Source organism: Somniosus microcephalus, chromosome 5, assembly GCF_052327205.1.
Source record: "Somniosus microcephalus isolate GS21.2 chromosome 5, FLI_Smic_1.0, whole genome shotgun sequence".
NCBI lineage: Eukaryota > Metazoa > Chordata > Chondrichthyes > Squaliformes > Somniosidae > Somniosus > Somniosus microcephalus.
Genome location: NC_140991.1, coordinates 274,430,348 through 274,449,792, shown reverse-complemented (window position 1 = coordinate 274,449,792; position 19,445 = coordinate 274,430,348). Strand labels below are relative to the sequence as shown.

The window sequence follows — 19,445 nt, the reverse complement described above, 5'->3', positions numbered from 1 at the left end:
CCGCTGGAGTTCTACCTGCAATTTCAGTTTACATAACCGTGAACTTCCCCTCTCTACTGCCTTCCACTACAATGCCATGATTGCCAATTATTGCTGTCTCCAGTGCTCTGAAGCTTCGACTAATGGCTGAATGCATTTACAGTGTCAATCCAGTCCCTCATGGGCATGAATCTACACAAAACGGGCAATCATTTAGCACTACCTACTATTAGATTATGAATTTCAGAGGCTGTAAGGGTAGCTATTATAAGAAGCAGCAAATTCCTGCTGGGGCAGTAGGGGTACTGTTGTGGATTAAGGTGAGCTATTGATGTAGTAGAGGGAGGCTGTCTTTGCTTCTGGTCTGTACTATACCTGATCTCTCAGTACTTGATCCTGGCAGTGACACCCCTTGCTTTGATGAGCAGGCTAATTGATCTGAAACTATTAATAAAACAGCTTTGATCTGCCATGACCGTTTCATATCAGCCGTACTTTCCTTGCCTAATTTTGAGCAGAACTTTGAATGATTTACAAAGCCTATTAACTTGAAAGATAGGAAAGTGTGGTAAGTGGCACCTTTCAGTTCACACACTTGCAATGAAAGTACTTTTTAACTGGAACATAGGATTTACTAGATGAAGAAAGACTACGGTTCATCTAATTCGCCTTCTACCATCCTGGTAGTCGCATGATACAATCATAATGGAGTTGTTGACTAATCAATCATCTACAACAGACCCAGAACTGAATTTTTGTTTAGTCCTGAAATCAACTTGTGTAAAAAAAAATGTTAAACTCCTTTTTCATTTTGAAATTTTGCCCAGAAAGATACATTAACAGATATCCAATTGTGCAAACTAATAATCTGCAGTAAAAACAGAAAATGCTGGAAACACTCAGCAGATCAGGCAACATCTGTGGAGAGAGAAACAGAGTTAATGTTTCAGGTCGATGACCTTTCATCGGAACAAATAATCTGCAGTGATGTTTTGCAACTAAGTTCAAAGTAAAGCCAGAACATTTAAAATTTCAGTCATTCACTAATTCCCGTTCTCCTTTGTGTTATCCTAAAATGTATTTCCTGGTTTGATGTTGCATTGTGTTCGGTCTTCTTGCTGAACTGTTAGCCACAAGGCATTGGCTCTTTGGTGTGGAATAACTGCAGAAAAAGTTGAAAGATGTAGGATACTCAATGGACTTGACTATTTTGATATTTAGGTGTTCTCTATATAGACTTCTACTCTAAAATACATTTTGATATTAACAATTTTAACTTTTTTAAAAAGCACACGCAATATTCTTGATGACTTCCGCGAGGCATACTATTGGTTGCGACAAAATACAGATGAACACGTTCGAGTGATGTCTTGGTGGGATTATGGGTATCAGATTGCAGGAATGGCTAATCGGACGACTCTGGTAGATAACAATACGTGGAACAACAGCCACATTGCACTGGTAAGCAGCCTGAACAGCAACAATTTGATTCTGTATTCTAATTTAAAAATAGAAGTAAATCTCTTGCTCATCAGCCAGAAACCAATTTTACAAAGCAGACCAGAGACTGTCTTTTATCTCCGAGCCCCTCGGGCCTGTCTTTTGTTATCTTGTGTGAGTGGTGTTGTACTTAAAGCTTTGAGCTGGTAGCTGGATGAGAATTGTCTGGAATCTCTGGCTCCTAGAACCTCCTAACACGTCGCATACAGTTTGGTGTCAGCACTTCCGCTTTTAGATTGGTCCAAAACTGTTCTGTTTTTGGATCAGAATACAGTCAGGGGTGGGGGAGAAATATCCAAAGGGTGAGCATTCTTTAGCAATGGTTATCCAAATGTTTTAAAGTCACAAATGTATCTTTCATTTTTGACTGCCACACCTTTAATGTAAGACGAAAGCTGCCTCTTCTCATCTCCCAACCGCCTCCCTCCAGTAGAAATGATGGCAGTCTGAGCATTTTACATGCCTACAGAGGTGCTTAAGTGGCTCTCTCTACCTCCTGAGGCAGTTATGCTGCCTTATTTACCTTGCAATGCTGCTTGTTGGAGTCACAACTGCTGCCATCAGCAGGGCTGGAAGGTAAATGAACCGTCAGATAGCACAAAAGTGTATGGGATAGGCATGTGTGTGTCAAAACTAGTGTTTACATTGTTTTAGATTTGTTGGGGCCTTAAGACATTGGCTATAAATGTCAGCACAGGCTACCTGAACTGTTCAGGTGCTAGAATATGTTATTTCTGATGGTGACGCAAAGTTAAAAATTCAGACTACAAACCTTGTGTGTTCTTTTGTTGAAATGCTATTTCATATTTGCACTATAATGCTGTGAGTTGACAAGTACATCTCGAACCTTGATTCAGTTAATTAGGAGTAGTTATTGAAAAACCTTAATTGTTGTCTGCATTTGACAATTGCTGGTGCCATGGAACCCAAAACACACTGCTATGCAGTACTGAAACATTGGTATGGCCCAAGTTCCCAGCATCCTACATTACAACAGTGACTACACTTCAAAAGTACTTCATTGGCTATAAAGTGTTTTGGGATGTCCTAAGGTCATGAAAGGCACTATATAAATGCAAGTTCATAGAATCATATAATGATACAGCACAGAAGGAGGCCATTTGGCCCATCGTGCCTGTGCTGGCTCTTTGAAAGAGCTAATCCAATTTGTCCGACTCCCCTGCTTCCCCCCCCCCCCCCCCCCCCCCCCCCCCCCCATAGCCCTGCACATTTTTCCCCTTCATGTATATATCCAATTCCCTTTTGAAAGTTACTATTGAATCTGCTTCCACCACCCTTTCAGGCAGTGCATTCCAGATCATCCTTACTCGCTGCATTTAAAAAAAAAAAATCTCATCTCCCCTCTGTTTCTTTCGCAATTATCTTAAAGCTATGTCCTCTGGTATTGACACTTCTGCCACCAGAAAGAGTTTCTATTTATTTACTCTATCAAAACCCTTCATGATTTTGAACACCTCCATCAAATCTTCTCTTAACCTACTCTGCTCTAAGGAGAGCAACCCTAGCTTATCTAGTCTCTACACATAAATTAAGTCCCACATCCCTGGTACTGTTCTAGTAAACCTTCTCTGCACCCTCTCTGCACCATCTTGACATCCTTCATAAAGTGTGCTGCCCAGAATTGGCCACAATACTCCAGCTGGGGCCTAACCAGTGTTTCATAAAAGTTTAGCATAACTTTCTTGCTTTTGTAGTCCATGCCTCTATTTATAAAGCCAAATATCCAGTATGCCTTTTTAACAGCCTTCTCAACTTTGTCTAGCCACCTTCAAAGATTTGTATATGTATATCCACAGACCCCTCTGTTGCTGGACTATCTTTAAAATTGTACCATTTAGTTTATATTGACTCTCTTCATTCTTCCTACCAAAATGAATCACTTCACACTTCTCTGCATTACAGTTCATCTGCCATATATCTGCCCATTTCACCAGTCTGTCTATGTTCTCCTCCCTGTTTACTACATTTCTGAGTTTCGTGTCATTTGCAAACGTTGAAATTATGCCCTGTATACCCAAGTCCAGGTCATTAATACATATCAAACAGAGCAGTGGTCCTGATACCAGCCCCTGGGGGACACCACTGTATACTTTCCTCCAGTCTGAAAAACAACTGGTCACCACTACTCACTGTCCCTTAGCCAACTTTGTATCCACGCGGCCACCGCCCCATCCACGCAGCCACCGCCCCTATCCACGCAGCCACCGCCCCCTTAATCCCAAGGGCTTCAATTTTGCTAACAAGTTTATTATGTGGTACTTTATCAAATGCCTTTTGAAAGCCCATATACACAACATCAAGCACACTACCCTCATCAGCCCTCTCCATTACTTCATCAAAGAACTCAAATCAAGTTAGTCAAACACGAAATAAAAACAGAAAATGCCAGAAATACTCAGCAGGTCAGGCAGCATCTGTGGAGAGAGAAACAAAGTTAACGTTTCAGGTTGATGACCTTTCGTCAGAACTTTCAATTAATTTTGTCCCGGATTATTGTGTCTCAACATTTCCCCACCACCGCTGTCAGGCTGACTGGCCTGTAGTTACCAGGAATATCCCTCTCCCCTTTTTTGAACAGGGGTGTAACTTTTGCAATTCTCCAGTCCTCTGGCACCACCCCCGTATCTAAGCAGGATTGGAAGATTGTTCTTTAGTGAGCTCTGGTTTTAGTTATGTCGCTAGGAGAAGCCTACAGTGGAAGCCAGATGTGTCCACACAGAGCGAGCATCACTGTGGGCTTCTCTCTCTCACTACCTAGCAATGAATTGCAGACTAGTATAGGTAGCGACGGAGTAGATCACTGGCCTGCTCTCTGAGCAGTGGTGTCACTCAGAATGTAGAGATGAGATGTAAGTGACAGGCCCTAAAAATATTAGTAAAGCATTGATTTTGGTTTGTTTACTGTTCAGTCATTCAATGCTTTTACAAGAGGGCTCCGTAACATTAGCTGCATTTATCTTTCAGGTTGGAAAAGCAATGTCGTCCAATGAGAGTGCAGCCTACCAGATAATGCGGAGTCTAGACGTGGACTATGTGCTCATTATCTTCGGTGGAGTGATTGGCTACTCTGGTGATGACATCAATAAGTTTCTTTGGATGGTCAGGATAGCAGAAGGAGAGCATCCAAAGGACATCCGGGTAAAGTGATGCCTTTTGGTTAAAGGCTTGTCAGACATTTGCTAACGTATTTGAAACCCATCTTTGTGCTGCAAGTGCTAATTAGCAACTGTATTATATAACTCTTAGGAAAGTGACTACTTCACACCCCAGGGAGAGTTCCGTGTGGACAAGGCTGGCTCGCCAACTTTACTGAACTGTCTCATGTACAAGATGTCCTACTACAGATTTGGAGAGATGCAGGTAAGTGGGTGTGATTTGTTATGATTGTCCATTAATCATAATGCGTTGGATATTTCTATTAAGTTATTTCATTATTGCAAGGGTATGTAACAGCTGGCTGATGCAAAAGACCCCATTTAACCCATCCATATAAGACGAATATTCTCCGGCAACCCATTTAATTACTTCAAGGTTTCCAAAAGTTTTAGATCAGTAAGGATGAGCTCAGTGCTTCTTTGGATGTCTCTGCATGGTTTTTTTGTGCTCCTTAAGATAAGAAATAATAGTGCTGGGGAATGGAACGCTTTCTATTTCAGACACCCAGTGTCCACATCAAGCACTTCCAGATCAGGTACAGATCAAGTGAGATGCAGAGTGAAGTTCCTCGGTTTTGTCCCGTCAATGTGCCGAAGTCCTAACCTCAGACGAGCACTCCCTACTGCACCAGAGGTTTCCCTCGGACATCCTGTGGCCTCTGAATGTGACTCCATTTAATGCCAACCTGTCAGCTGTTTTGTGTTACTTGCCCTTTGCCCACTAGGAACTGGATTGGGACTACGCAAACGCATTTCACATAGGATCCTTCCAAGTCTGCCAACAGAGCAGACTTTCTTGAATCCATCTGTGCTGGATTTGAATTCTAATCTCAAAGCTTAAAATCTAATCTACTGTACCACCCAATCTCTGCATACATGGCGTGCAGATTCAAATGTTCATATTGTACAATGGTTGCAACACTTTGAAAAATGTTCTGTTCATGACGAACCCTTACCTCAGTTTATTTAATTTATTTGATCCCTTTTTGATCACTCCATTCCCCATGGCATGCACCATTCCCTGATTTAGTGTCCGGTTGGCAGTGATAGCACTCTCACCTCTGAGGCACAAGGTTGGGGGTTCAAGCTCCCTTACAGGGACTTGAGCACCTAATCTAGGGTGCACTGTCCAAGATACTGTCTTTCAGATGAGACATTAAACTGAGGCCCTGAACGGCTGCCTGCTCAAGTGGACATAAAAGATCTCATGGCGCTATTCAAAGAAGAATGGGAGATTTCATCTGGTATCCTGGCCAATATCTATCCCTCAATCAGTACCACAAACAGATTATTTGGTTATTTATCACATTGCTGTTTGCGGGACCATGCTGTTCACAAATTGGCTGTTGTGTTTACCTATATAACAGTGACTGTACTTCACAACAATTCATTGGCTGTGATTCACTTTGTGATGTTGACATCAAAGAAGAGTTAGGGGAGGTGACTCAAGGTTTCGTCCAAGAAGTAGGTTTTAAGGAAACTTTTGAAGATGAACATTTAGAAAGGTAGAGAGCTTTGGGAAGAAAATTCCAGGCACAACAGCTAAAGATTTTTCATTGATCATGGAAGGTGGCATACAACAGGCCCAAGGTTAGAAGAGCAGAGCATGTGAGCTGGGATGAGGTTGCAGAGATAGGGTGGAGCGTAGCCTATGGGGATCTTTAAATTAATGCACTGGGGGAATAGGTAACCTGTGGAGGTCAGTGAGGTCTGGGGTGGTAAACATGCAGGGCTAATAGGAAAGCAGGTAGGTGGTGGAGTCTTCTATGTTAAAGGTGCTGTATAAGTGCAAGTTGTTGGTTTCTTATTATGTTTTTTAAAATCCGTTTGACTCTAACCAATGCTGCTCTCGCTGGAGTTAGTGCAAGGAAGAACTTAACAGGTCATTGAAGATAGCATAAAGAAGTTGAGCCTGGAAGGGACAAAGGCATGCATGAGTTTTCAGCAGCAGTTGGGGGTGAGGTAGAAACTGAGGTGGATGATAACGTGGAGCTAGAAATTGGTAGTCTTGATGGTGGACTGGGTGTGGGGGTTGAAGCTTAGCTCAGGATGAAACAGGACAAAGAAGTTCTATCCTATCTAGTTTAGCCTGAGAATGCAGCCAAGAAGGAGGATGGAATCAGGCTAAAGGCAAAGTATCTGGTGAAAATGGAAGAGGATGGTTTTGGTGGATTTACCAGTGTTGGACTGGAGAAAATCATGTCTTATCCACAACTTGATGCAAGACAGTTGAGTGGATGACCAACAGGTAAAGCTGGATGCCATCAGCATGCATATGGAAGCTGACTGGCAAGGGGCAGCATGTAGATGAGAACTAGGAAGGGGCTGGTTGTAGAAACTTGGTGCACACTGAATATGGCTGTGGACACAAGAGGTGAAGTCATTGTAGGAGCTGTTTTGGCTATTTTGGGACATGTAATGAACCATGAGAGGGCTGTACCATGGAAGTGGGTGAAGGAGCATGGAATGGCTGACCATATTGAGGACCATGGAGAGGTCAAGAAGAATGAATGGCACACTGTGGTTGCAGTCACATGGCATATAGCTCCCAACCAATGGCTTTGGCCAAGGAAACCTCGGTTCTGTGGTTAGGAGAGAAACCAGAATGTAGGGTTTTAAACATAGAATGAAGGGAGAAGTGGATGGGAATTGGGTAGTGATGGGTTGGAGAGGAAGGGAAGGTTTGACATGGGGTAGTAGTTGAGCAGGATGGAGAGATTGAGTGTGAGTGAATTTAATTTGTCTCTATCAATTAAGAAATAGTTTGGTGATATGGAAAGTATCGCTGAAATGTTAATACATGTTTTGCAGCTGGATTTCAGAACACCACCAGGGTTCGATCGCACTAGAAATGCTGAAATTGGTAACAAAGACATCAAGTTCAAGCACCTGGAAGAAGCCTTCACCTCGGAGCACTGGCTAGTGAGGATTTACAAAGTCAAGAAGCTGGACAACAGAGAGAAACTTGACCATAAACCAAGAGTAACTAACATAGTGCCCAAACAGAAGTATTTATCAAAAAAGGTGGGGTAGCCCTTTGAGGACAGAACTTTGTACATAATAAAGGCTTGCTTCAGTCAAAAAAAGTTCCGCAAAAATCAAACTTGTTTCTGAATATTGTCCAGCTTGTGAAGAAATCCTTGTGAAAGGAAGCCTTAATATTTTTGTTTTATAAAAAAAAAAAAAAAAAATGTTCAGAATGTAATTTCTGCCCACTTAGTTCTCAGCCTTTTGGGCCACGTGCTAAGTGATGTGCTCCCAGGAGCATTTCTCCCAGCAGGGTTTATTTTCTCGTCAATGAAGCTGTCATTGACTACGTCTGCCTATGTACTGACCTTTCACCTCGTGCCATTTGACTTGTTGCTGCATTACTTAGCCAGCAGGTCACGTTGGGGGAAAATGTAATGAGTTTAATAAATCTGTTACCATGGAAACCCCTGAACGTGCTTGTAACCAGGTTTTTTATTGGTTCAGGCTTTTTAATGTTTCAGAAGACGTATTAAGAGCAGATTTTGCTCATTTGACCTGGAGACTGAAAAACAACCAGTCGTGGAAAAATTGCTGAAAGCTTCTGCAAACCTCCTCCCTTCTCTTCTCTCCCCCCCACCCCCCCCCCCCCCCCCCACACACACACAAAAATAAAGGTGTGCAGAGACATGAAGAAGGCCTTTATTTTCTAATGAATGTGCTAAATTGGTGTGCAATATTGGCGGTGCTGTGTATAAAAACATGAGCTGCATGTTAGTAATGCTGTCCATCTTTATGCCCTAGACCTCTAAAAGAAAGCGTGGGTATGTGAAGAACAAACTGGCACTGAAGAAAGGCAAGCGATCCAACAGGAAGACCAACTAAACCATCTGCAAGCCCTGACAACAGGCAGTTGTCCTTATGACAACCAGTCTTTGCCTTTACCTACAATCGGATTCCACTGCAACACAGGGTTGCATGCATTGCTTGAGAGATTCAGACAGTGTCTGAGCCCCGTAAATCTATTGGTTGTATATTGACACCTTTTTATAGAGCCATATTTGATTGTGTTGGCAAGGCAGACAGCTGCTGTCCAGGGGTAGCAGCAGAATTCTTATTGGTACATATTATCCTTCATTTAAAATAGTTTTTTTTTTTAAAAAAGAAAGTGGGCTAACTGCACCAAAGAACCCTCTTTATTATCATCAGCACATGTGTACTTGCCAACCATTTGAAAGAGGCAATAAGGAAGATTTCACAATTTATTTTGGTTGGGGTGGGTATGAGGTGATGAGTATTGATAACATGAGGTAAATTAAATATATAGCATAGGATTTGCACAGGTTGGATTGGCATTCTCCAGCCCTATCTGGGCTCGATCAGTGTTTCTAGTGTAGTTTTAATGTCTGTTAAAGAAAAAAAAAATCTAATGGAAGAGGACTAGAGGGTCTGTCAGCATCCTCATTCCTTGCTTTTTTTTCTTCTTTCACTTGAAAATAGTCAAAGTTGGGAGAATTCTGTTTGATTTAGGCGGTGCGAGGTTTAGAATTAGACAAGTGGGCCGAGGGGATTGACAAAATGTTTCGCACTGCAAAGGGCTGGCAGTTACACATGTGCTTTTTTGCTATCTACTAGATTTAAAAATGAGAGGGTTTCCTCCTTGCCGCAGACGTGTTCATTTTGTTCCCAGCAAACATACCTTTCCCTTTTCTTTCTTTGTGCTTTCTCCATACATTTGCCTTTTAAAGAATGATAAGCCTCCTAATGAGAGAAAGGCAAGTCATTTCGTATGTAGGGCTATAAAACATTTGGTTCGTTTTGAACTAGACAAGTTCTTTTTTTTAAAAAAAACTAATATATTAATTTGTGAACAATTCTACAAGAATCAATGCACTATTGGTAAAATCTGAGGCAGACAAATCTTTTCATTGATGGTGTTTTCTTTCCTTTTTTTCGTTTTTTCTTTCTGTAGAGAAAGCCCAGTCTTGATACAACCTTTTGAAAAGTTCCTTTACTGTGAGATGACCAGTGAGTAATGAAGGCTCTTGGATGATACCTGCTCTTAACATTTAGTTGATGTTCCCCTTTCTTCCCGCAAGGGTTAAAATTGTAATTTTCTATGTATGCAGCTTTTTTCAATGCAAAAAAAAAAAAATTAGCTGCGGAAACTATTGGTGTAAAAAAAAATTAAAGAATAGTATGTACCGTATTTTGAAAACCTTTGTAAATTAAATTGTGCAGTACATGCCTTATTGCTGCTTCTGGATTGTAGTTTTTTAAAATACTTTTTTTGACTGAGTGGTTGGGGGGCTACTTTTCCTACTTTTTTTGTTGTTTCAGACTTCTAGTTATAGTGACTACTAGTCTCTGCGATCCAAAGTAAACAAAAATTATGACTGCATTTAATTCTTTTGGGAAGGACAGGGCACAGGAAAGTCATTTTTCATTATTGCTTACAGTTTTCAGTTCAGACCTGTTGTTCAACTGTAGCCAAAATAAATGTTAAATTGAAGTTTGTGTTAAGAAAAAAAAAATTGTCCTTTTTTTTCCCAATTTTAACATGAGATGTGCATTTTTATGTATGCATAGGTGTTTTGCAGTGTGCCAGAAAATCTAGTCCAAGTTGTGAAAACATTGCAGCTTAAAACTGCTGCTCCCTCCCCTGCTACTCATCTCGACCTGGTGTTGCCGGCTATTGTTGGGGTGGCACACCCACGTTTGTCGTGTTGTGCCAGATCGTCAGCCATTTCTTTCCACAAAGCAACATATGCACATTCCTTATGGTAGTTTTAAACTGCGTCCAATTATATCTTTTCCACAAAAAACACATTTTGTTTTGGTGGGCCAAGATTGAGCATTCGTGTAAACTCTGATGGGTTGAGCCACGTTGTGCAATATTCCTAACAACAACTACTTGCATTTATATCGCCTTTAACATAGTAAAACATTCCAAGGTGCTTCACAGGAGCGTTCTCAAACAAAATTTGACACTGAGCCACATGAGATATTCGGACAGGTGATTACAAGCTTGGTCAAAGAGGTAGGTTTTAAGGAATATCTTAATGGAAGAGAGCGGCGTGGAGAGGTTTAGGGTGGGAATTCCACACCTTGCGGCCCTGGCAGCTGAAGGCTCGGCTGCCAATGGTAGAGTGAAGAAAATCTGGGATATGCAAGAGGCTAGAATTAGAGGAGCGCAGAGATCTCGGAGGGTTGTAGGGCTGGAGGAGGTTACAGATAGGGAGGGGGCGAGCCATGGAGAGATTTGAAAACAAGGAAGAGAATTTTAAAATTTAAATGTCACGTCGTTAGTCTTCCTTTGTCTACTATTATAATCAGTGCATTCAGGGGAAGTGACGTACCAGGGAGCAGCGGTGTGCAGGTTTGCACGTACATTTTCTCTACAGTTCCCAGTCTCTGGACTACTATCGGGAGGCGAATATCAGGCCAGATGTTTGCCCACAGGTAGGAAGATCAAATTGGAAGTTGAGCCGTTGTGTCAACCGTGGCTCAGTTGGTAGCACCCTCGCCTCTGCGTCAGAAGGTTGTGGGTTTGAGTGCCACGCCAGGGACTTGAGCACAAAAAATCTAGGCTGACACTCCAGTGCAGTATTGAGGGAATGTTGCACTGTTGGATGAGACATTAAATCGAGGCCCCGTCTGCTCTCTCAGGTGGACGTAAAAGATCCCATGGCACTATTTCGAAGAGCAGCAGGGGTGTTATACCCTGTGTCCTGGCCAATATTTATCCCTCAATCAACATCACTAAAAAACAGATTATCTGGTCATTATTGCTGTTTGTGGGAGCTTGCTGTGCACAAATTGGCTGCCGCGTTTTCTACACTACAACAGTGACTGCACTTCAAAAGTACTTCATTGGCTGTAAAGCACTTTGGGATAATAACAGAAAATGCTGGAATAACTCAGCAGGCCAGGCAACATCCGTGGAGAGAAAACAGTCAACGTTTCGAGTCAAACTCTTTGTCAAGCACTTTGGGATGTCCGGTGGTCGTGAAAGGCGCTATATAAGTGCAAGTCTTTTCTTTTATTATTCTTGCACTTTGTGGCCAGTTGCTGCTGAAAAACTTGGAGCTGGTCCATCCTATATTTTTAAAGCAATGTCTTCTTTGCCAGTTTCCCAGAGATTGGTTATAAAGTACTCCACCGTTCAGTGACCTGAAACATCCATGTTATATGGAAAATTGGCATTGAATTGTATCCAGCTCAATTCTGATGGATTTGCTGCAATTCACTTTTCCCCAACTCTCTCATTAGAGGGCAGTTGACTTGTGACTTGGGATCTTATACATTGGATCAATGGTGACGTGAGCTGACCTGATCTGCTGGTGCAGCTGCCACCAGCCGGATGATCTGTATTATTTTTATTTCCAACATGTGCCTTATAACATTGTATTTTTTCTCCTGCTTGCTCGCTCACTTTATTCTGGGTATTTGAGAGATATTTGAGTGTTTTGTAATCAGGACAACCTGTCTACCCCGGGATCGGTTTGCTGGGAAACCTGCCCACAATAGCTTAGCATTCAAACAGAAGATAAATTGTTCATCGCACCAAGGCTGCCAATCTCGTGTTGTTTTGGGAAAGCAGGTATTGAAATGTGACACGTGGTCTTGGAATCAAAACTGTGTCAAGTGCTGATACCAAGTCCTGGATCAGCCAAAATTATCTTCCAAAATCGCTTCACCTTGCTGACCCCTTTACCTGCCTTCAACAGCCTCCTAAAAACCCAACTCTGACCATGTCTTCAGTTTCCTTAACTTCCCCTTACTGTTCGCCTCCCCCTTGTAACCTGCTCTGAGATATTCTTTTACGAGGAGATCTTTGAAACCATCTGGTTTGTTTTTATCAGTGTCTGTGCCTCTGACTCCATCATCCTCCTAACTGCCCACTCGAGCTGCACCTAGTGCTGTACAATTTAGCCTTCTGTTTGACCTGAGCAGCATTTACAGCCTCACATTCATCACCACCTTCATAGCGTTGCCCATTAATGCCTTTACCTCATCTCTACCACTGATGAAACCCTGAACAGGAAGACCGATTCCTGTAATGTTCCCTTCACTTGCCCCCATCCTTCCTAAATTTCAGCTAAATCCAGAATTCTACAGGCTGAGCCCTCTCCCACACACAGTCCTGCACACCCATCATTCCACTGGCTCCCTATGCCTCGCCTGAATCTATTTTTCATGATTTTTGACCTCATTTTCAAATAAATCCGTGGCCTTAGTCCACCCCATTTGATTTCCCTTCTCTGGCCGTAAGTACTATCCCATAGCTCAGTTCCTCATTCTCTGGATTACTGCTCATCAACAGCTGCCTCTGCTCTGCCATTTAGATGCTAAGGTACTGACCTCTGAAATTCTCGTCCAAAATCGCTTCACCTTGCTGACCCCTCTCTCTGCCTCCTGGTTGGTAACAGTAAAATTACAACAGAAAAAAGTACTACATTTTCTTTTAAAAATAAAGTACCTAATTTAAATCTGTTCCTGGGTTGGAAGGTGTTTCGCTCTTTATCAAGCACGCGCAGTTAAGTCCCAGGGAGGGACAACAATCCGATCCGAGTGTGAATGGTCACACACCAACCATCCTTGTGATCATTCAGTCAGATTCTCAATTTAATACAAACTTGTGGTACATTGGGGGCAGTTTTCTGGTCATTAAGAAGTAGATTTGGACTGCCTCAAACTCTTTACTGAAGCCCTTTAGTGAGCAGTGGAGACTTTCATCTCATTAACTCTGAACTGGGTTCAATTGTGGGATATGATTCCATCTAACTTAGCTTTTGAAAGCCAAGCTGTATTATCATCACAGGAATAGAAATGATTAAACCTGCCCGAGAGCTGGTGCTTAATGAAAGCTGCCTGGTGAAGAAGGGTTGGTCCTTTGAGATGAACCATATGGATTGAGAACCAATTTCTAGGTTAAATAAGAAAAGCAGAAATCCTGTAACACTGAAGAAGCAGGTTATTAACATGTAAAGTGAGTCTTTATCTGTTTCACCACTTCCATTGAAAGAAACCAAGAATGAGTCAGAGCTGGCCTGTGTTCTGTAATTGCTGCTTTGGAGGAGCACTCGCAGATCTTGCTGTCACACCATCCTCCTACCATTAACATGCTACCCACTCATATAAATTGTGATACCAGCTTTTTGAAGGAGCTTTCCTAGACCATTAATTGAAGGATTAATCCAAAAAAAGACATTCCCTACATACAAACCTGGAATCCGCCACGGGCCTCAAGTTATATTGAGCCTAATTTACCAGCTACGTTTAAATGATCGACCTAGCCCCCGTCCCCGCCCCCTCCTTTTTATATAAAAAAAGCTAGAAACAGAAGAGAAATATAAAGGCAAAGAAAATGGGAAAAGTAATAAACGTAATAAAATAAAGGAGAGGGGTGGACAAGTTACATAACAGCTATGGTGTTGATGACACAGATGCTGTAGGCTACACCAATGAGGAGATATTGAATACATTTTAGATGTGTGCAGCTCAGAATGGAGCCTGATATTGGCTCCCTCCAGGGAATTTACCTATTGTCTATGTGATTCAAATCTCTGCCGCACAAATGTCAAGTTTAGGAGGCTAACACAGAAATTACAACGTGACCTGGAATATATGACTTCAGAACGGTTTAGTGTTGTATGTGAGAACCATTTTTTTAAAACTTGAACCAGTGCTGTGCTTTCTTTTCATGGTCCCCCTGTTGTGAAGGTACTAACACATGCTGGGGTCACTTTGGTACCTTGTCCAAGTAACCATTCTTCATGTGTGAGCCGAGACGTTGATGTTCCACAAGCTATTCAACTGTGGGATTTCACAGCTGAGTCTGATCCTGTCAACCCTAAACCTGCCACACACACTCTCACACTCTTCCTCTTCCCTGGCTGTTGTTCCCCCCCCCCCCCACCCCCCCAGTCATCCTGATGGTAGGGGTCCATTTGTAGTGCCCTATCACCACCCTGGCTGAGTCAGGACAGGTTGGGAATCAAATCTGGGACTTTCCTGTATAGCTCAGTCCAGCACCAGGTAAACCACTGGGGACGACAATGTTTATCTGGGTTAACTTGTCAACAACAAAAACAACTACTTGTATTTATATAGCGCCTTTAACGTAGTAAAACGTCCCAAAGCGCTTCACAGGAGTGTTCTAACAAAAAAATTTGACACCGAGCCACATAAGGAGAAATTCGGGCAGATGACCAAAAGCTTGGTCAAAGAGGTAGGTTTTAAGGAGCACCTTAAAGAAGGAAAGAGAGATAGAGAGGCAGAGACGTTTAGGGAGGGAATTCCAGAGCTTAGGGCCTCAGTAGCTGAAGGCACGGCCACCAATGGTTGAGCGATTAAAATCAGGGATGCTCGAGGGCAGAATTAGAGGAGCGCAGCTATCTCAGTGTCGCGGGGGTAGGATGTTGGGCTGGAGGAGATTACAGAAATAGGGAGGGGCAAGGCCATGGAGGCATTTGAAAACGAGGATAAGAATTTTAAAATCGAGGTGTTGCTTAACCGGGTGCCAGTGTAGGTCAGCGAGCACAGGGGTGATGGGTGAACGGGACTTGGTGCGAGTTAGGACACGGGCAGCAGAGTTTTGGATGACAAGTTTATGTAGGGTAGAATGTGGGAGGCCAGCCGGGAGAGCATTGGAATAGTCAAGTCTAGAGGTAACAAAGTCATGGATGAGGGTTTCAGCAGTAGATGAGCTGAGGCAGGAGTGGAGACGGGCGATGTTAGAGATGGAAATAGGCGGTCTTAGTTATGGTCAACTTAGAATATTCTGCAGTGCAGCACATCTGTAGAATTGCAGGAATAGGCCCGCATGGGGTGCTCCAGAGTATATTTGAATCCTACTCCAGGCAATTGCCATGTTTGGTAAACTTACCCCCGCCACCCCTTCCCTGCCATTATCACCTTGCTCTGCTTTATCTTAATCCCTGTTTTATATATCTTTTTATTTCTCTTCTGCTCCTACCCTTTGGAAGAAGGCAAGAACCTTATCTTCTAAACAACGGCAAGTTTGTTTCTGGGTTGAGCCCTATGCTAGCTCTGCCTTGGCATAAACTTGGTAACAACAACTTGCATTTATATAGCACCTTTTAATGTAATAAAATATCCCACGGTGCTTCACAGGTTATCAAAAAAAAAATTGACACCGAGCCACTGGCCGTGTAAGCTGTATGAGATCACGGGTACATTGAGGCTGAAAACGCTGGCTCTTAGTGCCACACCGTGGTAGAACAGGGTTCTGCACCTGAGCACCCACAGGGCCAGTTCTTCTCTCAGCTGTGCTACAGCCAGTGGCTTCTCTCGACTGAGCGAGGTTCACTCTTGGCAAGCGGTTGTGGTGCACTTGTTACAAGCCAGGAAATTATGTGGAAAAACTGGAAAAAATGGCATTGGGACAAGAAATAAGAAACAGGCAGTTTGACAATTGGAAGGAAAGAAGGAAGTTTATAGAAACAGTTTTAAAATTCTTACTAAAATAAAAACATAAAATGCTGGAAACACTCAGCAGATCAAGCAGCATCTGTGGAACAAGAAATGAGAATTAATATTTCAGATCGATGACCTTTCATCCAAATTGGAAGATGTTCATGATTAATAGTGTTTAAGCAAGCACAGAGCTAGGGCAAAAGGAGGAGAGGGGAGGAAACAATAACAGCGAAGGACTGTGATAGGGTGGAGGGCAGGAGTGATTAAATGGCTGATGGGCCTTCAATAACCACAAAACTAGAAGTTATAGACTTAAACAAGTTGGCTTTTAATCACTAAGATCAGAGCTAACATCTCAACACGCCGACTGGTTCACAGGAATGAGTCATACAGATCCTGGGATCTTTATGTAAGAGAAGCCAGGGGCGGAGCCAAGAGCCAAGACCTGGAACCTCCCAGGTTAGTCGGGAAAGAGGAAGTGAAACTATACACAGTGGGGGAGGGTAATATACATGAGTGCAAAACGAATACAGGATCAAGACACAGATTACATTCACCCCTTCTATAGATTTAGTCCATCGGGGTGATGTTTCTTAAAAGTTGGTATAAGTGAGTCTGTCAGGAGGTTTTGCAGTTCTCAGTGATCAGCGCAAAGCTGGTTGGGATGCCTCTAGGGGAGTGGATTCTGGTTCCTCCGCTGTCTGGGCCTCCGCAGTGTCTTCCAGGTTATCTGCAGTGTCCTCCAGGTTAAAGTTGGGTATTGATACCTCAGGGCGTCCTGTCTCTTTGTAGTGTAGGTCTTCATCGGGTAGTCTCCCATCGTTCTCTCCGCTCCCCGAGGGAGCGAGGTCTTTTATGGAAACAGTGTCCTCTCGCCCGTCAGAGTATTCGATATAGGCATACTGAGGGTTTGCATGGAGGAGCTGTACCTTTTCCACAAGGGGGTCCGTTTTATGGTCCCTCACGTGTTTCCGCAATAGTACTGTCCCCGGAGACGTCAGCCACGCGGGTAGAGATATGCCCGAGGTGGATTTCTGGGGGAAAACGAACATCTTTTCGTGAGGAGTAGCGTTAGTGGCAGTACATAACAGAGACCTTATGGAGTGGAGCACGTCTGGGAGGACTTCCTGCCAGCGGGAGGTCAGAAGGCCTTTTGACTTTAAGGCTAACGTGACAGCCTTCCAAACAGTAGCATTCTCCCTTTCCACTTGCCCATTACCCCGGGGGTTGTAGCTAGTGGTTCTGCTAGTGGCTATCCCCTTCGAGTGCAAGAACTGGCGCAGCTCGTCACTCATGAATGACGTCCCCCTATCGCTGTGTATGTAGTTCGGCATGCCAAACATGCAGAATAGATTACAGAGACACTTGATGACCGTGGCACTGGTCATGTCTGGGCAGGGAATGGCTAAGGGGAAGCGGGAATATTCATCAATGATATTGAGGAAGTATACGTTACGGTCGGTAGAGGGAAGGGGTCCCTTGAAGTCCAGACTTAGGCGCTCGAATGGCCGTGTGGCTTTGATAAGGTGTGCACGGTCAGGCCTGTAGAAACGAGGCTTGCATTCCGCACAGATGCGGCAGGCTCTGGTCATTGCCCTGACCTCCTCGATGGAGTGGGGCAGATTGCGGGACTTTATAAAATGGTATAGTCGGGTGACCCCTGGGTGACAGAGGTCGTTGTGGAGACCCTGTAATTTGTCCGTATGAATACTGGCACACATTCCCCGCGATAGGGCGTCTGGGGGTTCATTAAGGGCTCCCGGCCTGTACATAATATCATAGTCGAACGTGGATAGTTCGATCCTCCACCTGAGTATTTTGTCATTCTTGATTTTCTCCCTTTGTTATTAAACATGAAAGCCACCGACCGCTGGTCGGTGAGCAGGGTGAAACGTTTGCCGGCTAGGTAGTGTCTCCAGTGCCGCACTGCCTCCACTATAGCCTGTGCCTCCTCCTCGACAGAAGAGTGCCTGATTTCAGGTCCCTGAAGGGTTCGGGAGAAGAAGGCCACAGGTCTCCCAGCCTGATTGAGGGTCGCAGCTAAGGCAAAGTCTGACGCATCGCTTTCGACTTGAAAGGGAATGCATTCGTCCACTGCCCACACTGCAGCCCTTTCAATGTCCTGTTTAATACTGGTGAAAGCCTCCCGAGCTTCAGCTGATAGTGGGAAGGACGTCGATTTAATGAGGGGTCGGGCCTTATCAGAGTAATTGGGCACCCATTGGGCATAATATGAAAAAAGTCCCAGGCACCTTTTTAAAGCTTTGGGATTGTGTGGCAGGGGCAGTTCCTTTAGGGGGCGTAATTGGTCAGGGTCCGGTCCAATTACCCCATCTTCCACCACACAGCCGAGGATACAGAGACGGGTTGTGTTGAAAACACATTTGTCTTCGTTGTAGGTTAGATTCAGCTTTAGGGCAGTTTTAAAAAATCTCGCAAGATTTAGATCGTGGTCTTGCTGGTTGTGCCCGCAGATAGTGACATTGTCCAGATAGGGGTAGGTAGCTTGTAGTTTATTCTCGTCAACCATGCGGTCCATCTCACGTTGGAAGACCGAGACCCCATTTGTTACCCCGAAGGGCACTCTCAGAAAATGGTAGAGGCGCCCGTTCGCCTCGAAGGCGGTGTATGGGCGGTCCTCCGTTCTAATGGGGAGCTGGTGATACGCGGATTTGAGGTCGATAGTCGAGAAGACTCGGTATTGCGCAATCTGGTTGACCATTTCTGATATGCGGGGTAAAGGGTAGGCGTCCAGCTGGGTATAAATATTAACAGTCTGGCTGTAGTCAATTACCATCCGTTTCTTTTCGCTATTTTTAACTATGACTACTTGGGCACGCCACGGGCTGGTACTCCATTCAATAATGCCTTCCCGCAGGAGTCTGTCCACTTCCGCCTTGATAAAGTGTCTGTCTTCTAGACTGTACCGTCTACTTTTGGTTGCTATGGGCCTACAGTTCGGAGCGAGATTAGTGAATAAAGAGGGCGGGCTGATTTTTAAGGTTGATAGGCCACAGACTGTGAGTGGCGGCTGGGACCCGCCATATGCTAGCGTGACACTTTCGCGGTGGCACTGGAAGTCCAGGCCCAAGATTACATTAACACAGAGTTCTGGCATCACGAGGAGTTTAAAATCCTTGTAGTCCGTGCCTTTTACAGTCAGTGTTACCACACAGTAGCCCAAAATGTCCGAAGTGTGGGGCTTAGCAGCCATAGCAATTCTGCTCCGTGTAGGGGTTACCGTTAATGAGTGCCGCCGTACCAGGCTAGGGTGGATAAAACTCTCGGTACTCCCACAGTCAATTAAACATTTCGTTAAATTCCCGTTTACCTGTATGTCCATCATGGATTTTGTCAACGGGTGTGGCCTGGATTGATCCA

General features: G+C 43.8%; 1 protein-coding gene across 3 annotated transcripts in view; it reads left to right on the top strand.

Moving 5' to 3' along the window:
- Window positions 1-10,134, top strand: part of stt3b (STT3 oligosaccharyltransferase complex catalytic subunit B) — a 142,835-nt gene extending 132,701 nt beyond the window's left edge. The window contains exons 12-17 of one of the 3 annotated variants that reach the window (XM_085988980.1): window positions 1,269-1,440; window positions 4,465-4,638; window positions 4,747-4,860; window positions 7,467-7,679; window positions 8,427-8,478; window positions 9,595-10,134. In XM_085988980.1, the coding sequence (XP_085845106.1) occupies window positions 1,269-1,440; window positions 4,465-4,638; window positions 4,747-4,860; window positions 7,467-7,679; window positions 8,427-8,478; window positions 9,595-9,611 (742 nt within the window). In that variant the 3' untranslated portion in view covers window positions 9,612-10,134. Of the gene's footprint in view, window positions 1-1,268; window positions 1,441-4,464; window positions 4,639-4,746; window positions 4,861-7,466; window positions 7,680-8,426 lie in introns of all 3 variants that reach the window. The other 2 variants (XM_085988981.1, XM_085988979.1) reach the window with 2 other exon arrangements.
- Window positions 10,135-19,445: the final 9,311 nt, after the last annotated feature.